At 40.4% G+C, this 26,834-nt stretch overlaps 1 protein-coding gene across 6 annotated transcripts in view; it reads right to left on the bottom strand.

The window, feature by feature from the left end:
• The window catches only part of LOC128689442 (uncharacterized), a 58,462-nt gene that overhangs the window by 18,068 nt on the left and 13,560 nt on the right, over window positions 1-26,834 (bottom strand). For all 6 annotated transcript variants that reach the window (XM_070086342.1, XM_070086345.1, XM_070086344.1 and 3 more), the window contains one exon: window positions 25,719-25,929. In XM_070086342.1, the coding sequence (XP_069942443.1) occupies window positions 25,719-25,929 (211 nt within the window). The remainder of the gene's footprint in view (window positions 1-25,718; window positions 25,930-26,834) is intronic.

The following is a 26,834-nucleotide window of genomic DNA, read 5'->3' as shown; positions in this document are numbered from 1 at the left end:
TCAGTTTTGTTATTTGAATTGTCTCTTACCCCAAAAAGCTTTTGTGTGGTAAAACACTGAAAACAAATAATGTTATGAAAGTGATTATAAAAACAACGACTTTTATACGAGTCCTTAACCAAAGGTACTTCATTTGCCTCCTGAGAGAGAGAACCCCCTATGGACAGCCACATAATGCTGATGTTTGCTGGCTATGTCAGGGAGCTGTACTGAAATGCTTCCATACACTGTGTGGTGAAATACAGTTATGTTAGGATATGATAAGTTGAGCCAGAATTGCAGGATAATGAATGGATTTAAAATTTTGCTGCCATGGTGGACATTAGAGAAGAAGTAGGGATAATGCAGTTTGGAGGGTCATTCAAACTGTGAAGTCTGCACACTTCTGGAAAAAGAGGTAATAAATAAGTGATATTGAATGTATTTCCTTGTTTGGGTCACCCTTCCTTAGTAAGAGATGACTATGGTGGTAAAAATGATGCATATGATGCACATGACAGAAATGACTGTATTTGTGCCTTTCAGACCATCAGGTCAAATTTTTCTGAACAAAACTGTTCAGACTCCAGTTTGTTCGAGGTCCGGTACGTTTGAACACCGAGGTTCCATTGTATATTTATATCATATCTGACTTACATGAGCAAATGAGTTTGACATTACAGTTCTAGTGCACTGCTGCAGATTCTATAGCGTGCCTACCCTATTTAATCTTTTTGCCCCTTCCCCTTCCCCAAATAAAAACATTTTTTTTTTTTAACACGTCAGCCGTTTCCCACTGAGGCAGAGTGACCCAAAAAGAAAGAAAAAACTTTCATCATCATTCACCACTTTCACCATCACTCATACATAATCACTGTCTTTGCAGAAATGCTCAGATATGACAGTTTAGACATCCCTCCAAACTGCCAGTATCCTAAACCCCTCCTTTAACCCTTTGAGGGTCGACAGGCCCTCTCCGAAACTCGTTCTCAGGGTCGGCCAAATTTAAAAAAAAAAAAATTATTTTCTCTTACGAAAAGATAGAGAATCTTTTCCCGATCGTAAAGACACCAAAAGTTTGAAATTTGATAGAAAACTTACGAAATTATGCTCTCGCAAAGTTAGCTGTCTCGGCGATGTTTACGCATCGGCGATTTTGCCCACTTTGAGCCCCATTTTTGGCCAATTTCACTGTACTAGTCGACAAAAAACATGAATATTCCGCTAGAACTCCATTTTTTCTATCCAATGAGTGCAAGAAACCACCCATTTATAAATTCAACTATCCAGTACAGTGGTCAGAATTTAGCAATTTTGCCAATTTCACACAAATTTCAAAAGATGCCAATTTCCGAATAGGGTCCAGAATAAACAAGAAAGACATTCCTGGCACTAAAATGACATTTCCTCTAGTCATTAGTCACGTCTCAAGGCCCCTCTTATATTCTTTTGCTTTCCACTTTGAATTTTTATTCTCACAAAAAATATAAGATTTACTGTTATGCAGACTACTGCATTAGTGTAAAAAATTGTATAAATATTATTGGTGCACTTGTGAAAGAATATTAGACTCACCAGTTGACGTGTATTGCACGCTTGGCACGATTTGTTTACTTTTGAAGTTTGGTAAAAATCGAACATTTCTGCTACTTTGAGCTCAATTTAAAGGCACCTTTCATTGTAAAACCAGTCAAAATCATCTCAATTTCTGTAATATGTCTTCCATTCTATAAAATGAGACCAAGAAAACTAGAATACAACAATAAATACCATACGAAAATACACTGCAAAGTCGCTGATTTATTAAAAAAAAATGGTCAAAGTTTTTTTTTTCTCATTATGCACTGTGTGCTGCAGGATTTTTTTTAGACTGTGCACACTGACCACATAGACCCATTCTTTCATATGAAGGCCTACCAGCTTTCTCTCACTAGATTTGAGGCCGCTAGAATTTATGAGTACTAGGACGTCAAAAACCCCTACGCGTAAGACGTACTAGTACGACCAAAACCCTCAAAGGGTTAAAGTGCAGGCATTGTACATCCCATTTCAAGTACTCAAGTCTGGCTAACCAGTTTCCCTGAATCCCTTCAAATACAGTGGTACTTTGACTTATGAGTGTCCCAACTTACGAGTTTTCCGAGTTATGAGCCGTTGCTCAGTCAATTTTTTGCTTTGAGTTTCGAGCCAAAATCCGAGTTATGAGTGAGATTCAGATATGCTGCCACTCGCAGGAGAGAGGAAATAACAAAAACCTTGATAATAACCAATGTGTAACATCCTTTCAATTTTGTTACAACTGGTAGTATCATCCTGCAAGAATGTTCTATAACATATGCCCTAAGTAAAGAGAAACAATTCTGGAACATTATTTTTTTTTTTTATTATCACACTGGCCGATTCCCACCAAGGCAGGGTGGCCCGAAAAAGAAAAACTTTCACCATCATTCACTCCATCACTGTCTTGCCAGAAGGGTGCTCTACACTACAGTTTTTAAACTGCAACATTAACACCCCTCCTTCAGAGTGCAGGCACTGTACTTCCCATCTCCAGGACTCATGTCCGGCCTGCCGGTTTCCTTGAACCCCTTCATAAATGTTACTTTGCTCACACTCCAACAGCACGTCAAGTATTAAAAACCATTTGTCTCCATTCACTCCTATCAAACACGCTCACGCATGCCTGCTGGAAGTCCAAGCCCCTCGCACACAAAACCTCCTTTACCCCCTCTCTCCAACCTTTCCTAGGTCGACCCCTACCCCGCCTTCCTTCCACTATAGACTGATACACTCTTGAAGTCATTCTGTTTCGCTCCATTCTCTCTACATGTCCGAACCACCTCAACAACCCTTCCTCAGCCCTCTGGACAACAGTTTTGGTAATCCCGCACCTCCTCCTAACTTCCAAACTACGAATTCTCTGCATTATATTCACACCACACACTGCCCTCAGACATGACATCTCCACTGCCTCCAGCCTTCTCCTCGCTGCAACATTCATCACCCATGCTTCACACCCATATAAGAGCGTTGGTAAAGCTATACTCTCATACATTCCCCTCTTTGCCTCCAAGGACAAAGATCTTTGTCTCCACAGACTCCTAAGTGCACCACTCACTCTTTTCCCCTCATCAATTCTATGATTCACCTCATCTTTCATAGACCCATCCGCTGACACGTCCACTCCCAAATATCTGAATACATTCACCTCCTCCATACTCTCTCCCTCCAATCTGATATTCAATCCTTCATCACCTAATCTTTTTGTTATCCTCATAACCTTACTCTTTCCTGTATTCACCTTTAATTTTCTTCTTTTGCACACCCTACCAAATTCATCCACCAATCTCTGCAACTTCTCTTCAGAATCTCCCAAGAGCACAGTGTCATCAGCAAAGAGCAGCTGTGACAACTCCCACTTTGTGTGTGATTCTTTATCTTTTAACTCCACGCCTCTTGCCAAGACCCTCGCATTTACTTCTCTTACAACCCCATCTATAAATATATTAAACAACCACTGTGACATCACACATCCTTGTCTAAGGCCTACTTTTACTGGGAAATAATTTCCCTCTTTCCTACATACTCTAACTTGAGCCTCACTATCCTCGTAAAAACTCTTCACTGCTTTCAGTAACCTACCTCCTACACCATACACTTGCAACATCTGCCACATTGCCCCCCTATCCACCCTGTCATACGCCTTTTCCAAATCCATAAATGCCACAAAGACCTCTTTAGCCTTATCTAAATACTGTTCACTTATATGTTTCACTGTAAACACCTGGTCCACACACCCCCTACCTTTCCTAAAGCCTCCTTGTTCATCTGCTATCCTATTCTCCATCTTACTCTTAATTCTTTCATGTGTAATACAATGTTCGGCAGGCTGGCTGGTTGGGTGGCCAGCTGGCTGGCTGATTTGCTTTGGCTGTCTCTATCTCCTTCTGTCTGTCTGTATCTATCTCTATCTCTGTCTATCTGTGTCTCTATCTCTGTATCTGTCACTGTTTACCCCTGCATCTGTCACTATTTCTGTCTATATGTCTATCTCACAGGTGAGGAACTCACAAGAAACGATCAAGAGGTATGTGAGGAGCTCAACATGAGATTTAAGGAAGTATTTACAGTGGAGACAGGAAGGCCTCTGGGAGGACAGAACAGAGGAGGGCACCAGCAAGGAATATACCAACAAGTAATATACCAACAAGTGTTGGATGACATACATACAACTGAGGAGGAGGTGAAGAAGTTGCTAAGGGACACTGATACCTCAAAGGCAATGGAACCGGACAACATCTCCCTGTGGGTCCTTAGAGAGGGAGCGGATATGCTGTGGTCTGGTGGTGGTCTGGTGGCTAAAACTCCTGCTTCACACACGGAGGGCCCGGGTTCGATTCCCGGCGGGTGGAAATTCCGACACGTTTCCTTACACCTATTGTCCTGTTCACCTAGCAGCAAATAGGTACCTGGGTGTTAGTCGACTGGTGTGGGTCGCATCCTGGGGGACAAGATTAAGGACCCCAATGGAAATAAGTTAGACAGTCCTCGATGATGCACTGACTTTCTTGGGCTATCCTGGGTGGCTAACCCTCCGGGGTTAAAAATCCGAACGAAATCTTATCTTATCTTATCTTAACCACAATTTTCAACACATCCCTTGAAACTGGGCAACTACCTGAGGTATGGAAGATGGCAAATGTAGTTCCCATTTTTAAAAAAGGAGACAGAAAAGAGGCACTAAACTACAGACCAGTGTCACTGATGTGTATAGTATGCAAAGTCATGGAGAAGATTATCAGGAGGAGAGTGGAGGAGCACCTGGAACAGAACAAGATTATAAACGACAACCAGCACGGATTTATGGAAGGCAAATCCTGTGTCACAAACCTTCTGGAGTTGTATGATAAAGTAACAGAAGTAAGACACGAGAGAGAGGGGTGGGTTGATTGCATCTTCTTGGACTGCAAGAAGGCCTTTGACACAGTTCCTCACAAGAGATTAGTGCAGAAGCTAGAGGATCAGGTGCATGTAACAGGAAGGGCACTGGAATGGATCAGAGAATACCTGACAGGGAGGCAACAACGAGTCATGGTACGTGATGAGGTATCACAGTGGGCACCTATGACAAGCGGGGTCCCACAGGGGTCGGTCCTAGGACCAGTGCTATTTTTGGTTTATGTGAATGACATGACGGAAGGGTTTGACTCAGAAGTGTCCCTGTTCGCAGATGATGTGAAGTTAGTGAGGAGAATTAAATCAGATGAGGATCAGGCAGGACTTCAAAGAGACCTGGACAGACCGGACACTTGGTCCAGCAACAGGCTTCTTGAATTTAACCCCACCAAATGCAAAGTCATGAAGATCGGGGAAGGGCACAGAAGACCGCACTGGAGGACAGGAGGGTTAGGAGAGACATGATAACGACATACAAAATACTGTGTGGAATAGACAAGGTGGACAGAGACAGGATGTTTCAGAGAGGGGACACAGAAACAAGGGGTCACAATTGGAAGCTGAAGACCCAGATGAGTCAAAGGGATGTTAAGAAGTACAGTGGACCCCCGGCATTCGATGACATCGGTATACGTTAAATCTGGTATCGATACATTTTAACGCAAAAATTTTGCCTCGCCACTCGTTAAAAGACCCGCCACACGCGATTTGTCCGGGATGCGTCCACATGTGGCCTGAACTGCCCCGTGCGTGCCAGTGTTTACAAGCCAGCCAGTGTGCTCGCATCTAAGCATACATTTGGTACATTCCATATTATCAGTGTTTTTGGTGCTTGTTTCTGCAAAATAAGTCACCATGGGCCCCAAGAAAGCTTCTAGTGCCAATCCTGTGGTAAAAAGGATGAGAAGCCTATGCCATTTGTGGAATCCATTGTGCCTACTTAAAAAATTAAGGAAATGTGTGCAAAGTGGGTTCAACTGCAAACCTTTATGGATGAAAATCACCCTAACACAGCTATTGCAAGCCGTGCTCATGACTATTACAATGACAATGTTGTGGCCCATTTTAGACAAATCTTAAAGGAACGGGAGGTACAGACCTCTCTGGACAGATTTATTGTGCGACAGAGGTCCAGTGACTCTCAAGCTGGTCCTAGTGGCATTAAAAGAAGAAGGGAAGTAACTCAAGTCCTAATGGAAGGGGATTCCCTTCTAAACATTAACAACTTCGACACTTTCCCCTCCTCCCATCCCATCAATCATCACCAGATCTTCATTAAAGGTAAGTGTCATGTGTTCTATGGTTAGTAGAGTACTACTAACTGTGCATGTCTTCTTCAGTTTGTGTGCATTAAACTTAATATTTCATGTGGTAAAACTTTTTTTTCATATTACTTTTGGGTGTCTTGCATGGATTAATTTGATTTCCATTTTTCTTATGGGGAAAATTTAATTCGCCTTCTGATAATTTTGGCATACGATGAGCTCTCAGGAACGGATTAATATCGTATACCGGGGGTCCATTGTATTTCTTCAGTCAAAGAGTAGTCAGGAAGTGGAATAGCCTAGCTAGTGAGGTAGTGGAGGCAGGAACCATATGATAAAGCTCATGGAGCAGGGAGAGTGAGGACCTAGTAGCACTCAGTGAAGAGGCGGGGCTAGGAGCTGAGTCTCGACCCCTGCAACCACAATTAGGTGAATACAATTACAGGCACAAATAAATACTGTTATACATAGTGTAAATTACCTAGGATAACCCAAAAAATCCAGAGAAAGTGCTATAAGGCATAATAAGCATGACTGGCAGGTAATACACATTTTCACCTGTTCAGGAATCAGACGTGACCAACGCTGCATCGTGTGTAATACCTGCTGGTTCACGAGCACCTCTCTCTCTCTGAGACAGACAAGCAGATAGACAGGAAGACAGAAACAGACAGAAAGACAGATAAGCAGAGACAGAGATAAATATAGACAGAGCTAGACAGACAGACAGAAACAGACAAAACAATGTAACAGTGAAAAATAAATCTAAGGCAGTGCACAATCATTAAATGTCACTCCACAATTGACACTCCACTGGCAGTGGAGTGATAGACAGATAGACAGAAACAGATAGACAGACATGTTTATATGTAACAGTGAAAAATAAAGCCAAGGCAGTGCAGGATCCTTAAATGTCACTCCACAATTGACACTCCACTGGCAGTGGAGTGATAGACAGAAACAGATAAACAGACATGTTTATTTGTAACAGTGAAAAATAAATCTAAGGGAGTGCACAATCGTCAAATGTCAGTCCACTGGTAGTGGAGTGACGCTCATCTTACACTATGCTTCAAGGAGTTTCATATATACTCCAGCATCTTAAAACATTGCTGGGACATGCCAAAAAAGGCAAAAATCAATTCTTATTTATAAATACATTTTTCTTATTTAACACTTAAACGGTCCAAACGTATACAGTATATACGTTCTTACGCATAGTGCCCCAAACCTCTATATACGTTTTATTTTTCCTGCCTTCAAATTTGGAATGATTGGCCTGAGATGCCTTGTCAGCATAGAATGGGTCCTAACACTCAGTGTGCGTGGTATTAAAAAAATCTGGGACCACTTAGTACCTTGTGGGAGCACCAGTTAAATTGAGTGCCAGCTAAAGCAAACAGTGCAGCAAAGACCAAGGATTCACTGATGTAATGTCATATTAACACTCCTCTTTTAAGAGGAAAGTGATGTTAACCCCAAGTTTAGGGTCTGTCTATTTCTGTCTATCTCTGTATCTCTGTCTATCTCTATCTCTGTCTTCCTCTGTCTGTCTCTGTTTGTCTATCTCTGTCTGTGTCTGTCTCTGTCTCTATTTGTCTTTGTCTCTGTCTCTGTATCTCTTTCAATCTGTCTTTCTTTCTATCTGTCTGTCTATCTCTGTCTCACAGGTACACATAAATACAAGTATACGTAGTGTAAATTACCTAGGGTAACCCAAAAAATCCAGACAAAGTGCTATACTCTGCTTGAAGATGTGAGTAAACGTGATGATGCAGTCTTGTGGCTCTCTCCGAGACAGAGAGCTAGACGGATAGATAGACAGGGAGCTTGACAGACAGACAAACAGACAGACAGACATGTTTATGTACCAGCGAAAACAAAGTGAGGGTGATGCTCATCAAATATCACCTCTAATCTTTTCTTATCAGCTGCACCCTACCCCACCCTCGTGCATGCTCATCAAACGTCAGCTCTTATCAGTTGTTATCTCATCTTATCATGTCACTGTCAGGGGTGGACTTTGTTTTTCATGTTTCAAGGGAACTTATTATTACCTATTATTATTATTACAATTCCTCAAAATATTCCTTCCATCTCCCCAATACCTCTAACTCTCCATTTAATAACTCTCCTCTCCTATTTTTAACTGACAAATCCATTTGTTCTCTAGGCTTCCTTAACTTGTTAATCTCACTCCAAAACTTTTTCTTATTTTCAACAAAATTTGTTGATAGCATCTCACCCACTCTCTCATTTGCTCTCTTTTTACATTGCTTCACCACTCTCTTAACCTCTCTCTTTTTCTCCATATACTCTTCCGTCCTTGCATCACTTCTACTTTGTAAAAACTTCTCAGGAGGAATTGTTAAATGTTGATGAAGATAGGGAAGCTGTGATTTCGTGTATAGAACCAGTTGTGAGTGTGGGGGAAGTTCGTGAGGCAGTAGGTAAAATGAAAGGGGGTAAGGCAGCCGGGATTGATGGGATAAAGATAGAAATGTTAAAAGCAGGTGGGGATATAGTTTTGGAGTGGTTGCAATTATTTAATAAATGTATGGAAGAGGGTAAGGTACCTAGGGATTGGCAGAGAGCATGCATAGTTCCTTTGTATAAAGGCAAAGGGGACAAAAGAGAGTGCAAAAATTATAGGGGGATAAGTCTGTCGAGTATACCTGGTAAAGTGTATGGTAGAGTTATTATTGAAAGAATTAAGAGAAAGACGGAGAATAGGACAGCAGATGAACAAGGAGGCTTTAGGAAAGATAAGGGGTGTGTGGACCAGGTGTTTACAGTGAAACATATAAGTGAACAGTATTTAGATAAGGCTAAAGAGGTTTTTGTGGCATTTATGGATTTGGAAAAGGCGTATGACAGGGTGTATAGGGGGGCAATGTGGCAGATGTTGCAGGTGTATGGTGTAGGAGGTAGGTTACTGAAAGCAGTGAAGAGTTTTTACGAGGATAGTGAGGCTCAAGTTAGAGTATGTAGGAAAGAGGGAGATTATTTCCCAGTAAAAGTAGGCCTTAGACAAGGATGTGTGATGTCACCGTGGTTGTTTAATATATTTATAGATGGGGTTGTAAGAGAAGTAAATGTGAGGGTCTTGGCAAGAGGTGTGGAGTTAAAAGATAAAGAATCACACATAAAGTGGGAGTTGTCACAGTTGCTCTTTGCTGATGACACTGTGCTCTTGGGAGATTCTGAAGAGAAGTTGCAGAGGTTGGTGGATGAATTTGGTAGGGTATGCAAAAGAAGAAAATTAAAAGTGAATACAGGAAAGAGTAAGGTTATGAGGATAACAAAAAGATTGGATATCAGATTGGAGGGAGAGAGTATGGAGGAGGTGAATGTATTCAGATATTTGGGAGTGGACGTGTCAGCGGATGGGTCTATGAAAGATGAGGTGAATCACAGAACTGATGAGGAAAAAGGGTGAGTGGTGCACTTAGGAGTCTGTGGAGACAAAGAACTTTATCCTTGGAGGCAAAGAGGGGAATGTATGAGAGTATAGTTTTACCAACACTCTTATATGGGTGTGAAGCATGGGTGATGAATGTTGCAGCGAGGAGAAGGCTGGAGGCAGTGGAGATGTCATGTCTGAGGGCAATGTGTGGTCAGGGCCAGATTACCGCATAGGCAAACTAGGCATTTGCCTAGGGCCCCGCGCATTTGGGGGCCCCGCGGTCCAAGGGGTTCAGGGGCTCATCCAAGACTGCGCACATGGTGCAAGTGCAAAGGGGTCCCTACCTAAAAAGTTCAAGTGTTTGGAGAGTAAAATTGATTTTTAAAAATTAATCAAAACAAAAATAAATAATGAAATAAAATAAAATAAAAATAAATAAACCTAACCATAGATGGCAACACTCAACACGCCTTTGTTTACATCAGAACAGCTGTGTTTTCCCGCTAATGGGTGAGTATGGGAGATTCCTCTCCAATTTTCTGTAGTAATTACACGTTATCTAGACTTGTACTGTGACAAATTAACTGAAGTGTTATTGATAGACATTGATGTGTATGGATAAATGTTTGTTTTCGCCTCTAAATGTTAAGGGAGGTACCTGATAGGGTTACTTGACCAGTAAAGACGCATGGACCAGTAAAGACGCATTTTTGGTAAAAATACTATAAAGAAAAACCTAAAAACACAAACTGACTTCCGTTTGTAGGTTTTAAAAGCACTTTGTCCTGTCTTTAAGTCTTTATCATTTCAATAACAGATCTCAATTGATTGATGTTCTACATCACTTCCGTTGCAAATGCTTAGTTTTCAAGTTGCGACGGAAGTGATGTAGAACATCAATTAATTTACTTCATATTTCCCCAGAAACACATAAGCCACATCAGAAAATCATTGGTTGGGTGAAACTGAAAATTGTCCCTGCATTCTTTAATTCTCATGTCCTTATCTATGGTGGTAGGCCATATATTATGCAAAACATAATGATTAGTTTAGTTATGAAAATGGTAATATAAATACCATTGTGCATTGTTCTTGGACTCGGTATGATTTCTGTTTAAGTAAATTGGAGATCAAGGAGGATGAATTAGTAAAATATTCGTAGCCCAAATCACTAACCTAATCTATGGTAAAAGTTCTGTATATGACTCCTTTCTGGTAACGTTTTGAATTTTTAGATGCGCAGCCAGAGGAAAGGGGGCTACAAGGGCTATATCCCCCCAATTGACAGAAAAAAAAAATTTAATAATAATTAAAAAATTAATAATAATTGATAATGAAAAATTTGTATTTGCATGATTACAGACAGTGATACATCCTCATTATGGCATCTCGTGAACGTGATGTTGGACGTTCTTATGCAAGTGGGTCACAGAAAAGAAAGAAGAAAATTCAAGAAGAACAGAAAAAGAAAGATGTAGGAAGCTGCAGAAAGATCACAGACATGCTCACGAAAACAGTTTCTGATGTTACCAGTACAGTTGAATCTGCAGATACGTCAGATCATACAGGAAGCCCTCCCTCCATTATTTCTCAGCCAGCATCTACTTCTTTTGTCTCTCCTCTCAATGTCTCAACAGACATTTCATCCACAGGATTTGTCTTAAAAGATCCTGCCTCATGGCCAAATGTAATCCCAGATTCTCTACGTAATGCTTTCATTGCAGAAAACTTCAGTCAAACTCTGAACATTGACTTTAGGAAATCAGCAAGGATTTATGATGATGGAAGTCGTCGTTGTTTAAAGTCATCTATGCTTTATAGGAAGCTTGCAAATTCAGAAACTGTGAAAAGATCATGGATGGCATACTCTGAAAGCTCAGGAAAAGTGTACTGTTCAGCATGCAAGCTAAAAGGCAAGGGTTCAATGACTGGAAAAATTCCAAGCGTTTCGAGGAACATTTCACAGGAGCTGCATTTTAGCCAGTGTATTTCGTGCACAGAAAAAAGGCTTATTGGATTCCCATTTGGAAAATCAAACTGAAAAAGAGCGCACTTATTGGAGAAAAGTTCTAGAAAGAGTTGTTGCTGTTGTAAAATTCTTAGCTCTAAGAGGACTTGCTTTCCATGGAGAAAATGAGGTTTTTGGTTCGGAAAACAATGGCAATTTCCTAGGGATCATAGAACTGTTAGCACAATGCGATCCATTCTTAGCAAATCATGTGTCACGCCTTGGGAATGCAGGAAGAGGCACTGTATCTTACATGTCATCTACTATATGCAATGAATTTATTGAACTGATGACTAAAAAGGTCCTCAATAACATCATAGCAGCTGTGAAAACTGCAAAATACTTTGCAATAAGTGTAGATTCAACACCAGATATTTCACATACAGATCAACTGACATTCATTGTTCGCTTTGTCGACTCGTGGTAAGCCTGTAGAGCGCTTTATAAAATTCATTCCTCTTTCAGGCCATGATGGAGAAACAATGATGAATGTAGTACTGGATACTCTGCTTGAACATGATCTCTCTATTATGGATTGCCGTGGCCAGAGCTACGACAATGCAAGTAACATGTCGGGTAAATATAATGGATTGCAAGCCCGTATCAAGCAAATCAACCCACTTGCTGAATATGTGCCCTGCTCAGCACATTCTCTTAATCTTGTTGGGTCATGTGCTGCGGAGTGTTATGTCGCTGCAGTTTCATTTTTTGGACTTTTACAAGCACTCTTTAATTTTTTCTCTGCTTCAACACATCGGTGGAGTATACTCAAGTCAACCATTCATGGAAATGTCATCAAATCATTATCAACAACAAGGTGGTCAGCGCGGCATGATGCAACACATACTTTGAAAGACAGCTTTGCTGAAATACGTTCTGCTTTGATCCAAATAGCAGAGGATGAAGACCAGACAGCAACTACAAGAAGTGAAGCAGCCAGCTTAGCATCAAAATTGGAAGATTTTGAATTGGTCTTACTCTGTGTGCTTTGGGACTGTATACTGGAACGGTTAAATGCCACGAACAAGACACTTCAGAAAAGTGAAATTGAAATGGCTACTTGTGCTAACCTCTATGCAGGCTTAGTGGAATTTGTAAGCTCACTTCGCAATGATGAAGCTTTTGAAATGTTTGAAGAGAAAGCTAAACTGCTGGTGAAAGACTACAGTTACCGGGCTGATCATCAGCGGTCAAGGAAGAGGAAACGCAATTTTGAAGAGCCAGACAATGAAATTGTGTTGCTACCAAGGCAGAAATGTAAGACAGCTACATACTTCGTCATTCTGGATTCACTGATTACAGAATTGGTGAAAAGAAAAGAAATCTACCAGAATCTCAATGACAAGTTTGGATTTCTGTTCAAAATTACTACTATGCCAGATGCAGAATTGAGAGAAGCTGCATTAAAGTTGCAACAACACCTTTCAGCAGATGTTCAGGACACATTTGTTGAAGAAATAGTTCATTTTTTGGGTATATGAATCAGATTAAAGCTCCACCTGAAAAATGTGTGCCCTCAGCTGCTTTGAAACATTTAAGAAATGCAGGTATCTCAGAAACCTTCCCTAATGTTGACATAGTGTATCACCTTTACCTAACATTTCCAGCTACTAACTGTGAAGGAGAACGTTCATTTTCTGTTTTGAAAAGAGTGAAAAGCCAGCTCCGTTCAACAATGAGCCAAGACAAATTGTGTAACCTAGCCTTGTTGACCATTGAGTCTGATCTAACAAGAAATATTGATTTTCAGAATATAATTGATGATTTTGCCAATATGAAATCCAGAAAAAAGTTTATTTAAGAAGTGCCTGTGAATATAAACAATTCTTTACTCTCTTGAGTTTATATGATTTGATAGTCTTATGCACGATGCAATGATAACAATAATGGTCAGTGATTTATAAAGGGAATAATAGTGCTGTAGTGGTTATGCTGAATATAATAGGTACATGATGTCACTACTTTAATATCCTAATCTAGTAATACTATGCTGTCTTGAGTTTATTCTCTTTAAAATGCATGATTTAACAAGATAGTTATAATGGCTGTTGGTAAATGGTTTTGGTTGTCTTGATGTACTTTCCCTATTAAATTTAATCTAAATAACCAGAATGTATTTAATTAGACCTTAAACAGGTTCACACCGACCCCCCCCCACCCCCAAGCTAGAAGGGGTCGCTTCGCTTACCCGTAACTCAAAGGGGCCCCGCCAATCTGAATAGCCTAGGACCCGGAGACTTCTTAATCCGGCCCTGTGTGTGGTGTGAATATAATGCAGAGAATTCGTAGTTTGGAAGTTAGGAGGAGGTGCGGGATTACCAAAACTGTTGTCCAGAGGGCTGAGGAAGGGTTGTTGAGGTGGTTTGGACATGTAGAGAGAATGGAGCAAAACAGAATGACTTCAAGAGTGTATCAGTCTGTAGTGGAAGGAAGGCTGGGTAGGGGTCGGCCTAGGAAAGGTTGGAGGGAGGGGGTAAAGGAGGTTTTGTGTGCGAGGGGCTTGGACTTCCAGCAGGCATGCGTGAGCGTGTTTGATAGGAGTGAATGGAGACAAATGGTTTTTAATACTTGACGTGCTGTTGGAGTGTGAGCAAAGTAACATTTATGAAGGGATTCAGGGAAACCGGCAGGCCGGACTTGAGTCCTGGAGATGGGAAGTACAGTGCCTGCACTCTGAAGGAGGGGTGTTAATGTTGCAGTTTAAAAACTGTAGTGTAAAGCACCCTTCTGGCAAGACAGTGATGGAGTGAATGATGGTGAAAGTTTTTCTTTTTCGGGCCACCCTGCCTTGGTGGGAATCGGCCAGTGTGTTAATAATAAAATAATATTATTATTACTATTATTCTTCTCCTCCTTCTTCTCCTCCTCCTTCTCCTCCTCCTCCTTCTCCTCTTCCTCCTCCTCCTCCTCCTCCTCATCCTCCCCCTCCTCCTTCTCCTCCATCTCCTCCTTCTCTTCTTCCTTCTCCTCTTCGTCTTTCTCCTCCTCTTCCTCCTTCTCCTTCTCCTTCTCCTCCTCTTCATTGTTATTATATACTTCCACATATCCAAAACATTGCTGGGACATATAAATACATGTACTTTGTATATATTCCAAGACAATAGTAAATGGCAAAGGCAGGTGTAAATGTCCACCTGTCAGTGTGTTTGTGACAATTTGAGTACAATTTCAGTACCTAATACTAGTGTCAGAACAAAGATTGGTTATAAAATGACAAGAATTACTACAAATTGTAATTATCAGAACATAAAAATTACATAAATATGAAAAATAGAAAAAAAAGGTATATCGTCAACACTTCTGCAAGCGGCAGGACTCTATGTTGCTGTCACATGAGCATCCAGTGCCAACTTCTCGGCCTCATATCTCGGTAAGTACTGACCCTAAAATTTTTTTTTTCTAAAATACTTAAAAAAATGTGCTCTTTTTTTCTATAAAAAATAATTTTTTTTTTTTTTCAAAATATTCGGGGCGCTGCACGAGTGAACGTATATATACGTTTGGACTGTTTAAGGGTTAAACACCTGTAACAAAATTTTTTTTTATTTTGTTTTTTTGGGGGGGGGGGCTGGAATGGATTAATGACATTTCAATTAATTTCAATGTGGAAAATTAATTTGATATACAGTGGTCCCTCACTTTTCGTAGTTCTCGGCAATCGTAAATTTCGCCAATCATAGGGGTATTTTCGTATAAACATGGACTCGCTTTTTATAGGTTGACTCGCGAATAGTAGTTCGTCCGGGACGCGTACGCACGGTTTGAGCCGGGGAGGCCTCCCTACCCAGCCAGTCTGGCATTGTTTACCAGTGAGTGAAGGTCCCCTCAAGTGCTCCTATGAAATATTTCATAATATTCCACTCATTTTAGTGCTTGCAAGTACTAAATAAGCTACCATGGCTCCAAAGAAAGCTCCTAGTGCCAAGCCTGTGGTAAAGAAGGTGAGAAATATGTACAGTGACAAAGTCTTGGGCCATTTTAGGGAAGTGTTAAAGAGACGCCAGAAACAGAGCTCTCTCCACAGTTACTTTGCAAGACAGGACTAGAGTGACTCTCAAGGTGGTCCTAGTGGCATTAAGAAACAGAGAAGAGAAGCAACCCCAAAGAAGCAATTGGTACCTGAGGTGTTGCTGAAAGGGGATTCCCCTTCCAAACTGCAACAAACCAATCTCTCTCCTCCTCCAATCTCCCATACACTAAGAAGAATCTCCAATAAAGGTAAGTGTTATGCTGTTAATGTTTCACTCATCATTTCCCATTGTATTGTTTATGTACTACATGTATATTTCACGTAAAAAATTTTTTTGTTTTAATACTTTTGGGTGTCAGGAACGGATTAATTGTATTTACATTATTTCTTATGGGGAAAATTGATTTGCAAATCATAAATTTCGTTTATAGTAGCTCCTCCAGGAACGGATTAATTACGAAAAACGAGGGACCACTGTACGAGCAAACTGAGTTACGAGCTCGGTCACAGAATGAATTAAACTTGTAAGTCAAGCTCACACTCCAACAGCTCGTCAGGTCCCAAAAACCATTTGTCTCCATTCACCCCTATCTAACACGCTCACACATGCTGGAAGTCCAAACCCCTCACCCACAAAACCTCCTTTACCCCCTACCTCCAACATTTTCAGGGACCACCCCTACCCCAACTTCCTTTCCCAACAGATTTACACGCTCTCAAAGTCATTCTACAGGTCGGCCATCACTAATCCGGCATCATTGGGACCTGTAGTGTGCCAGATTAGTGAGTTTGCTGGATTACAGAGTGGTTAGGTTAGAATACACTTAATTTTCCTATCAATAGAGACTCTTTCTGCTACATCTACCTCATTTTCATCACTGCTTTCTCCTCCACTGGCTTGCTGCTGTGCATTTACAACCATCAGTATAATGATGAAATCTGAGTCAGTATAATAATGAAATTTGAAATCATGCTAGCTGAAATTAGTGCCGGATTACTGATGGAACTGGATAACTGATTGCTGGATTAGTGATGGCCAACCTGTACTTTGTTCCATTCTCTCTAAATGACCAAACCACCTCAACCACCCCTCTTCAGCCATCTGACTTTTATTAACTCCACAACATCTCCTAATTTCCACACTCGGAATTCTCTGCATAATATTTACACCACACATTACCCTTAGACAGGACATCTCTACTGCCTCCAACCGCCTCCTCGCTGCAGCATTTACAACCCAAGCTTCACACCCATATAAGAGTGTTGGTACCACTATACTTTCATACATTCCCTTCTTTGCCTCCATTGATAACGTTTTTTTGTCTCCACATATACCTCAATGCACCACTCACCTTTCTTCCCTCATCAATTCTATGGTTAACCTCATCCTTCATAAACCCATCTGCTGACATGTCAACTCCCAAATATCTGAAAACATTCACTTCCATACTCCTTCTCTCCAATGTGATACCCAATTTTTCTCTATCAAAATCATTTGATACCCTCATCATCTTACAGAAAAAAAACACCAGCAATCCTACCATCATATAAAACAATTACAGGCTTTTGTTTTACACTCACTTGGCAGGATGGCAGTACCTCCCTGGGCAGTTGCTATCTACCAACCTACTACCTATAACTCACTAAACTTATTCCCCTATAATTTTTACAATCTCTTTTGTCCCCCTTCCCTTTATATAAAGGAACTATACATGCTCTCTGCCAATTTCTAGGTACCCTTCCCTCTTTCATACACATATTAACCCTTTCAGGGTTTCGGACGTACTAGTATGGCTTACGCACCAGTGTCCATGACGCACTAGTACGCATAAATTCTAGCACCTTCAAATCTAGTGAGAAAGCTGGTAGGCCTACATATGAAAGAATGGGTCTATGTGGTCAGTGTGCGCAGTATAAAAAAAAACCTGCAGCACACAGTGCGTAATGAGAAAAAAAACTTTGACCGTGTTTTTGGATTAAAACAGAGACTTTCCACTATATTTTCATATGGTATTTATTGTTGTATTCTAGTTTTCCTGGTCTCATTGTATAGAATGGAAGACATATTACAGAAATTGAGATGATTTTGACTGGTTTTATAATGAAAAGTACCTTGAAATGGAGCTCAAAGTAGCAGAAATGTTTGATTTTTACCAAAGTTCAAAAGTAAACAAATCATGCCAAGCGTCCAATACACATCAACTGGTGAGTCTAATATTCTTTCACAAATGCGCCGATATTATTTACACCATTTCTACACTAATGCAGTAGTCTGCATAACAGTAAATCTTATTTTTTTTGTGAGAATAAAAATTCAAAGTGGAAAGCAAAAAATATGTAAGAGGGGCCTGGGGACGTGACTAATGAACAGAGAAAAATGTTATTTTAGTGCCAGGAATGTCTTCCTTGTTTATTCTGGACCCTATCTGGAAATTGGCATCTTATGAAATTTGTGTGAAATTGGCAAAATTGCTAAATTCTGACCATGGTACTGGATAGCTGAAATTGGTAAATTGGTGGTTTCTTGTACTCATTCAATAGAAAAAAATGGAGTTCTAGTGAAATAGTTATGATTTTTGTCGACTAGTACATTGGAATTGGCCGAAAATAGGGCTCAAAGTGGGCAAAATCGCCGATGCGTAAACATCGTCGAGACTGCTAACTTCGTGAGAGCATAATTCCGTAAGTTTTCCATCAAATTTCATACTTTTGGTGTCATTATGATTGGGAAAAGATTCTCTATCTTTTCATAAGAAAAAATAATTTTTTTTTTTAAATTTGGGGGACCCTGAGAACAAGTCTCTGAGAGGGCCTGTGGACCCTGAAAGGGTTAAACAAAAATACCAACCACTCCAACACTATATATCGCCCTACCTTTAACATTTCTGTCATGATCCCATCAGTTCCAGTTGCCTTACCCGCGCTCATTCTACGTAATGCCTTGTGCGCCTCCCCCACACTTGCATCCTGCTCTTCTTAACTCCTAAAAGATGTTATACCTCCTTAGCCAGTGCATGAAATTACTGCCTCCCTTTCTTCATCGACATTTAAAAGTTCCTCAAAATATTCCTGCCATCTACTCAATACCTCCAGCTCCCCATCTACTAACTCCCCTACTCTGTTTTTAACTGACAAATTCATTCGTTCCCTAGGCTTTCTTAATTTGTTTATTTCACTCAAAAATTTTTTCTTATTCTCAGCAGAATTACTGGACAGTGCCTCTCCCACTCTATCATTTGCTCTTGTTTTGCACTCTCTCACCACTCTCTTCACCTTTCTTTTATTCTCCATATACAGTTGACCCCTTGGTTTTTGTGATTAATCCGTTCCAGAGAGAATGCTGAAAACTAAAGTTTACGAAAACCAAAACCATTTTCCCCATAAGAAATAATGTAAATCCAAGTAATCTGTTCAAGACACCCAAAAGCATTAACAAAAAATAATTTTAGTAGAGATTAAATATAGATTTACATACAGAAAAGAATGACAAATCAATATAAAGCAATAACAACATCACACTTACCTTTATTGAAGACTCTTGTTGGTGTTTGGAAGATGGGGAGGGGAGAGACGGGTCTGATTATTGTTTGGAAGGGGAATCCCATTCCATAAAGACTTCAGGTACCAAGTCCTTATCTGGGGTTACTTCCCTTTTTTGTTTTTGACTGGCACTAAGACCAGTTTGAGAGTCACTGGACCCGTCACACAAAATTTTTTTCCCAAGAGCTCTGTTCCTGGCATTTCTTTAAGATTTGCCTAAAATGGGACAAGGCATTGTCATTGAACATGCTGCAGATGGCCTGCAACAGCTTTGCTAGGGTGACATTTCTACACAAAACTTTGCAACTCATTCCACTTTGCACAAATGTCCTTAATCACTGAAGAAGGCATCTTCTTCCCTCTCTCATCCTCCTCCTCTGAAGCAATTTCCTCACCTATGGTCTGTTGCTGTTCCAGATGAAGGTCTTGCAGCTCTTCAGTGGTTAGCTCTTTACTGTGGTCATCCACCAACTCTTCCACATCCTGGCAACTCACATCCAATCCCATGGACTTCCTCAAAGCCACAATAGATTCCACAACAGGTGTATGATTGTCAGGTGTGTGTGGGCAAGTACTCTGGCTGGTGTGTGGGGAAGTACCCTGGCTGGTGTATGGGGAAGTACCCTGGCTGGTGTATGGGTGAGTTCCCTGGCTGGTGTGGGGAAGTACCCTGGCTGGTGTGTGGGGAGGTACCCTGACTGGTGTGGGGAAGTACCCTGTCTGGTGTGTGGGGAAGTACCCTGGCTGGTGTGTGTGAGGAAGTACCCTGGCTGGTGTTTGTGGGGAAGTACCCTGGCTGGTGTGTGGGGAAGTGCTCTGGCTGGTGTGGGGAAGTACCCTGTCTGGTGTGTGGGGGAAGTACCCTGGCTGGTGTGGGAAGTACCCTGGCTGGTGTGTGTGGGGAAGTACCCTGGCTGGTGTATGTGGGGAAGTACCCTGGCTGGTGTGTGTGTGGGTGAAGTACCCTAGCTGGTGTGTGTGGGGAAGTACCCTAGTTGGTGTGTGAGGGGGGAAGTACCCTGGCTGGTGTGTTCTTTCTTGAATTCTATGGTATTTCTCGCCTTCATTATCAAAGGGCTGGTACTAGCAGCTTTCTTTGGGCCCAGGGTGGCTTATTTAGCAGTCACACACAATAAACACGTGTAAAAAACAATGTATGTATTATTACGAAATGTTTCATATTACCTCACAGGGTAATGTTCACTCTCCAAGGGGGGGCTTTGTATGCGTGGGGCCACTAGGTCACATCCCGTATGATCGCCGAAATCCAAGAGAAATCACAAAAACCAAGGCTATATTTTGACAAAAAAAGTTGCAGATAACCAACATTCACGAACGCTGAGACTCACGAAAACCAAGGGTCCACTGTGCTTTGCCCTTCTTAAAATCACTCTGCTTTGTAAAAACCTCTCATAAGCTACCTTTTTCTCTTTTATTGCACCCTTTACCTAATCATTTTACTAATCATTCTTCTTTCCTTCTGCACCCACCCTCCTATAACCACAAACTTCTGCCCCACATTCTGATACTGCATTTTTAAAACTATTCCATCCCTCTTCAACCCCCCCCCCCCTCACTACCCATACTTGCACTAGCCCACCTTTCTGCCAATAGTTGCTTATATCTCACCCTAACTTCCTCCTCCCTTAGTTTCTAAACTTTCATCTCTCTTACTGTTGCTATTTTCCTTTTGTCCCATCTACCTCTAACTGTAGCTAGAACTAGATAATGATCTGATATATCCATTGCCCCTCTATAAACCTGTACATCCTGAAGCCTACCCATCAACCTTTTATCCACCAATACATAATCTAACTACTTTCATTATGTGCTATATCATATCTTGAATACTTATTTATCCTCTTTTTCATAAAATATGTATTACTTATTACCAAACCTCTTTCTACACATAGTTCAATTAAAGGCTCCCCATTTTCATTTACCCCTGGCACCCCAAATTTACCTACTACTCTCTCTACAACATTTTTATCCACTTAAGTATTGAGATCCCCCAACTACAAGTACTCTCTCACTTGGTTCAACACTCCCCATGCACTCACTCAACATTTCCCAAAATCTCTCTCCTCTACATTACTCTCTTCTCCAGGTGCATAAACACTTACTATAACCCATTTTTCACATCCAACCCTTATTTTACTCCACACAATCTTTGAATTTATACTTTTATATATCCTCCTTTTTTTTGCCATAACTTATCCTTCAACATTTTTGCTACTCCTTCCTTAACTCTAACTCTATTAGAAACCCCTGACCTAATCCCATTTATTTCTTCCCACTGAAACTCTCCTACCCCTTCAGCTTTGTTTCACTCAGAGCCAAGACATACAGCTTCTTTTCATTCATAGCATCCACAATCATCTCTTTCTTATCATTCGTACTACAACCACGCACATTCAAACAATGCACTTTTATGGTTTTCTTCTTTTTCTTTTTAGCAGGCTATACAAGAAAAGGGGTTACTAGCCCATTGGTCCTGGCATTTTAGTTGACTTTGACAACATGCATGACTTACGGAGGAAAGATTCTTATTCCGCTTCCCCATGGATATGAAAGGAAAAGTAATTAGAACAAGATCTTTTTTTTTTTTTTTTTTATTATCACACTGGCCAATTCCCACCAAGGCAGGGTGGCCCGAAAAAGAAAAACTTTCATCATCATTCACTCCATCACTGTCTTGCCAAAAGGGTGCTTTACACTACAGTTTTTAAACTGCAACATTAACACCCCTCCTTCAGAGTGCAGGCACTGTACTTCCCATCTCCAGGACTCAAGTCCGGCCTGCCGGTTTCCCTGAACCCCTTCATAAATGTTACTTTGCTCACACTCCAACAGCACGTCAAGTATTAAAAACCATTTGTCTCCATTCACTCCTATCAAACACGCTCACACATGCCTGCTGGAAGTCCAAGCCCCTCACACACAAAACCTCCTTTACCCCCTCCCTCCAACCTTTTCTAGGCCGACCCCTACCCCGCCTTCCTTCCACTACAGACTGATACACTCTTGAAGTCATTCTGTCTCGCTCCATTCTCTCTACATGTCCGAACCACCTCAACAACCCTTCCTCAGCCCTCTGGACAACAGTTTTGGTAATCCCGCACCTCCTCCTAACTTCCAAACTATGAATTCTCTGCATTATATTCACACCACACATTGCCCTCAGACATGACATCTCCACTGCCTCCAGCCTTCTCCTCGCTGCAACATTCATCACCCATGCTTCACACCCATATAAGAGCATTGGTAAAACTATACTCTCATACATTCCCCTCTTTGCCTCCAAGGACAAAGTTCTTTGTCTCCACAGACTCCTAAGTGCACCACTCACCCTTTTCCCCTCATCAATTCTATGATTCACCTCATCTTTCATAGACCCATCCGCTGACACGTCCACTCCCAAATATCTGAATACATTCACCTCCTCCATACTCTCTCCCTCCAATCTGATATCCAATCTTTTTGTTATCCTCATAACCTTACTCTTTCCTGTATTCACTTTTAATTTTCCTCTTTTGCATACCCTACCAAATTCATCCACCAATCTCTGCAACTTCTCTTCAGAATCTCCCAAGAGCACAGTGTCATCAGCAAAGAGCAACTGTGACAACTCCCACTTTATGTGTGATTCTTTATCTTTTAACTCCATGCCTCTTGCCAATACCCTCGCATTTATTTCTCTTACAACCCTATCTATAAATATATTAAACAACCATGGTGACATCACACATCCTTGTCTAAGGCCTACTTTTACTGGGAAATAATTTCCCTCTTTCCTACATACTCTAACTTGAGCCTCACTATCCTCGTAAAAACTCTTCACTGCTTTCAGTAACCTACCTCCTACACCATACACCTGCAACATCTGCCACATTGCCCCCCTATCCACCCTGTCATATGCCTTTTCCAAATCCATAAATGCCACAAAGACCTCTTTAGCCTTATCTAAATACTGTTCACTTATGCGTTTCACTGTAAACACCTGGTCCACACACCCCCTACCTTTCCTAAAGCCTCCTTGTTCATCTGCTATCCTATTCTCCATCTTACTCTTAAATCTTTCAATAATAACTCTACCATACACTTTACCAGGTATACTCAACAGACTTATTCCCCTATAATTTTTGCACTCTCTTTTGTCCCCTTTGCCTTTATACAAAGGAACTATGCATGCTCTCTGCCAATCCCTAGGTACCTTACCTTCTTCCATACATTTATTAAATAATTGCACCAACCACTCCAAAACTACATCCCCACCTGCTTTTAACATTTCTATCTTTATCCCATCAATCCCGGCTGCCTTACCCCCTTTCATTTTACCTACTGACTCACGAACTTCCCCCACACTCACAACTGGCTCTTCCTCACTCCTACAAGATGTTATTCCTCCTTGCCCTATACACGAAATCACAGCTTCCCTATCTTCATCAATGTTTAACAATTCCTCAAAATATTCCCTCCATCTTCCCAATATCTCTAACTCTCCATTTAATAACTCTCCTCTCCTATTTTTAACTGACAAATCCATTTTTTCTTTAGGCTTCCTTAACTTGTTAATCTCACTCCAAAACTTTTTCTTATTTTCAACAAAATTTGTTGATAACATCTCACCCACTCTCTCATTTGCTCTCTTTTTACATTGCTTCACCACTCTCTTAACCTCTCTCTTTTTCTCCATATACTCTTCCCTCCTTGCATCACTTCTACTTCGTAAAAACTTCTCATATGCTAACTTTTTCTCCCTTACTACTCTCTTTACATCATCATTCCACCAATTGCTCCTCTTCCCTCCCGCACCCACCTTCCTGTAACCACAAACTTCTGCTGAACACTCCAACACTACATTTTTAAACCTACCCCATACCTCTTCGATCCCATTGCCTATGCTCTCATTAGCCCATCTATCCTCCAATAGCTGTTTATATCTTACCCTAACTGCCTCCTCTTTTAGTTTATAAACCTTCACCTCTCTCTTCCCTGATGCTTCTATTCTCCTTGTATCCCATCTACCTTTTACTCTCAGTGTGGCTACAACTAGAAAGTGATCTGATATATCTGTGGCCCCTCTATAAACATGTACTTCCTGAAGTCTACTCAACAGTCTTTTATCTACCAATACATAATCCAACAAACTACTGTCATTTCGCCCTACATCATATCTTGTATACTTATTTATCCTCTTTTTCTTAAAATATGTATTACCTATAACTAAACCCCTTTCCATACAAAGTTCAATCAAAGGGCTCCCATTTTCATTTACACCTGGCACCCCAAACTTACCTACCACACCCTCTCTAAAAGTTTCTCCTACTCTAGCATTCAGATCCCTTACCACAATTACTCTCTCGCTTGGTTCAAAGGCTCCTATACATTCACTTAACATCTCCCAAAATCTCTCTCTCTCCTCTACATTCCTCTCTTCTCCAGGTGCATACACGCTTATTATGACCCACTTTTCGCATCCAACCTTTACTTTAATCCACATAATTCTTGAATTTACACATTCATATTCTCTTTTCTCCTTCCATAACTGATCCTTCAACATTACTGCTACCCCTTCCTTTGCTCTAACTCTCTCAGATACTCCAGATTTAATCCCATTTATTTCCCCCCACCGAAACTCCCCTACCCCCTTCAGCTTTGTTTTGCTTAGGGCCAGGACATCCAACTTCTTTTTATTCATAACATCAGCAATCATGTTTCTTGTCATCCGCACTACATCCACGCACATTCAAGCATCCCAGTTTTATAAAGTTTTTCTTCTTCTTTTTTTTAGTAAATGTCTACAGGAGAAGGGGTTACTAGCCCATTATTCCCGCCATTTTAGTCGCCTCATATGACACGCATGGCTTACGGAGGAAAGATTCTTTTCCACTTCCCCATGGACAATAGAAGAAATAAAGAAGAACAAGAGCTATTTAGAAAAAGGAGAAAAACTATTAAGATAAAATCAAAGAAAACTCAGATGAGTGTGTGTACATAAACATGTACGTGCATGTGTAGTGTGACCTAAGTGTAAGTAGAAGTAGGAAGACATACCTGAAATCTTGTATGTGTATGATACTTAAAAAAGACACTAGCAATCCTACCATCATGTACAACAAATACAGGCTTCTGTTTTACACTCTCTTGTCAGTACGATAGTATGTCCCTGGGTGGCTGCTGTCTACCAACCTACTACTAACAATAAAAATTTAACAATAAAACTAACGATAAAAATATATCTACATTAAATAACTGAGAGGTATAACTTAGAGCAAATCGTTGTGGCTAACACAGATTGACCATAAAATGGCACCATTAATTTTTTCACTGCTCTGATTCAAGCAATCATGTTTACTGTGAAATCTAATAAAACCTTAAACAATTCTACACCAAATTTATCTTATGCATTCAAGAAATGAATGAAATATTGAATGAGTTTTATATATACTAACAGACACTACCAGAATACATTGTCAGATTATTTTATGAAAATGAATGAAGGACTGGTAGGTAAATAAGAAGCTGGATAAGCAGACCCATAAATGCAACATTACTGTTAATCAAATGACAAAAAAAATTATTTTCTCTGACCTTCACTCTCCTCTTTGCTTGCATCATGGCATTCACTATGAGTAAATATACCATCACTTTGATCTGATGTTTTCCAACGTGATACTGGTATTTCATAATCATCATTCTGAGGGCTGACTCTCTCTTCTTCTTCTCTTGCAAGGCTTCCTCTTAATCTGTTGAGTTTCTGCACATGTATTCTGCAGTCTTTACCTGTTCCTCGACCATAATCCTAAAATCATAAGCTTAATTCATTTCCCAGTATTAAAGTTTATGAAGATACAGTAAAATCTTTACTTTCATTAATAAAATTAATCAGTGTTCTGATTCTCAAAGAAAGAGAAATATTGCATCTAGTAATACAATGAATACATATATAGGAAGCAAATTACCAAGTATAAATAAGGTGATTACAGAAAGGTAAAACAATATGGTTACTAACAAATTATACTAACAGAAGAGCTGCTAAGCACATAATTATCTTGTTTCAAGTGATGGCTTCTTGATTTACAAAATAAATCTGCTGAATGATAATACATATTACAAAAGTACACATTGTGTGGGAGAAAGATGATGAAAAAGACAAGGGGTCAATGACAAAAGAAAGCCAAGCATTGTGGCTTATTTTCACTGGAGTCCATTTTTTTGAGGTCCTCCCTCAGGATTTTGACCCATGGTTGACTAACTCGTAGGGTTGAGTGATTTTGTGCCTTATATTTAAATTGGGACTATTTACTATTACAGTGGAACCTCGACTTAAGAGTTTAATATGTTCTGTGACATAGCTCATAACTCAATTTGCTTGTATATCAAATCAATTTTCCCCATCTAAATTAACTGAAATGCCATTAATCCATTCCAGCGGAATTCCTGCTCTCGGGGGGTAGGACAAAATGCTTCAATATAACACTACGGCTTATCTATCACAAATGATCTAACATGACAAAATAAACAATATAAATAACATAGAAACATGATATATACTCCAGAATGAATAAAATATGTCATTATGTGATGAGTGGCGCGGACATTCCAGCTCCCACTCTGACCATATCTTCCCTTGCTTCCCCTTCTGAGGTCTTATTATAAAAGAAAATGGAGTGTTTGTGAGGCTAACTATACTAGATCACTAGTTTC

Source organism: Cherax quadricarinatus, chromosome 18 (assembly GCF_038502225.1).
Source record: "Cherax quadricarinatus isolate ZL_2023a chromosome 18, ASM3850222v1, whole genome shotgun sequence".
Lineage (NCBI taxonomy): Eukaryota > Metazoa > Arthropoda > Malacostraca > Decapoda > Parastacidae > Cherax > Cherax quadricarinatus.
Note: the sequence above shows the minus strand (reverse complement) of the source record. Positions and strands in the feature narration are given on the sequence as shown.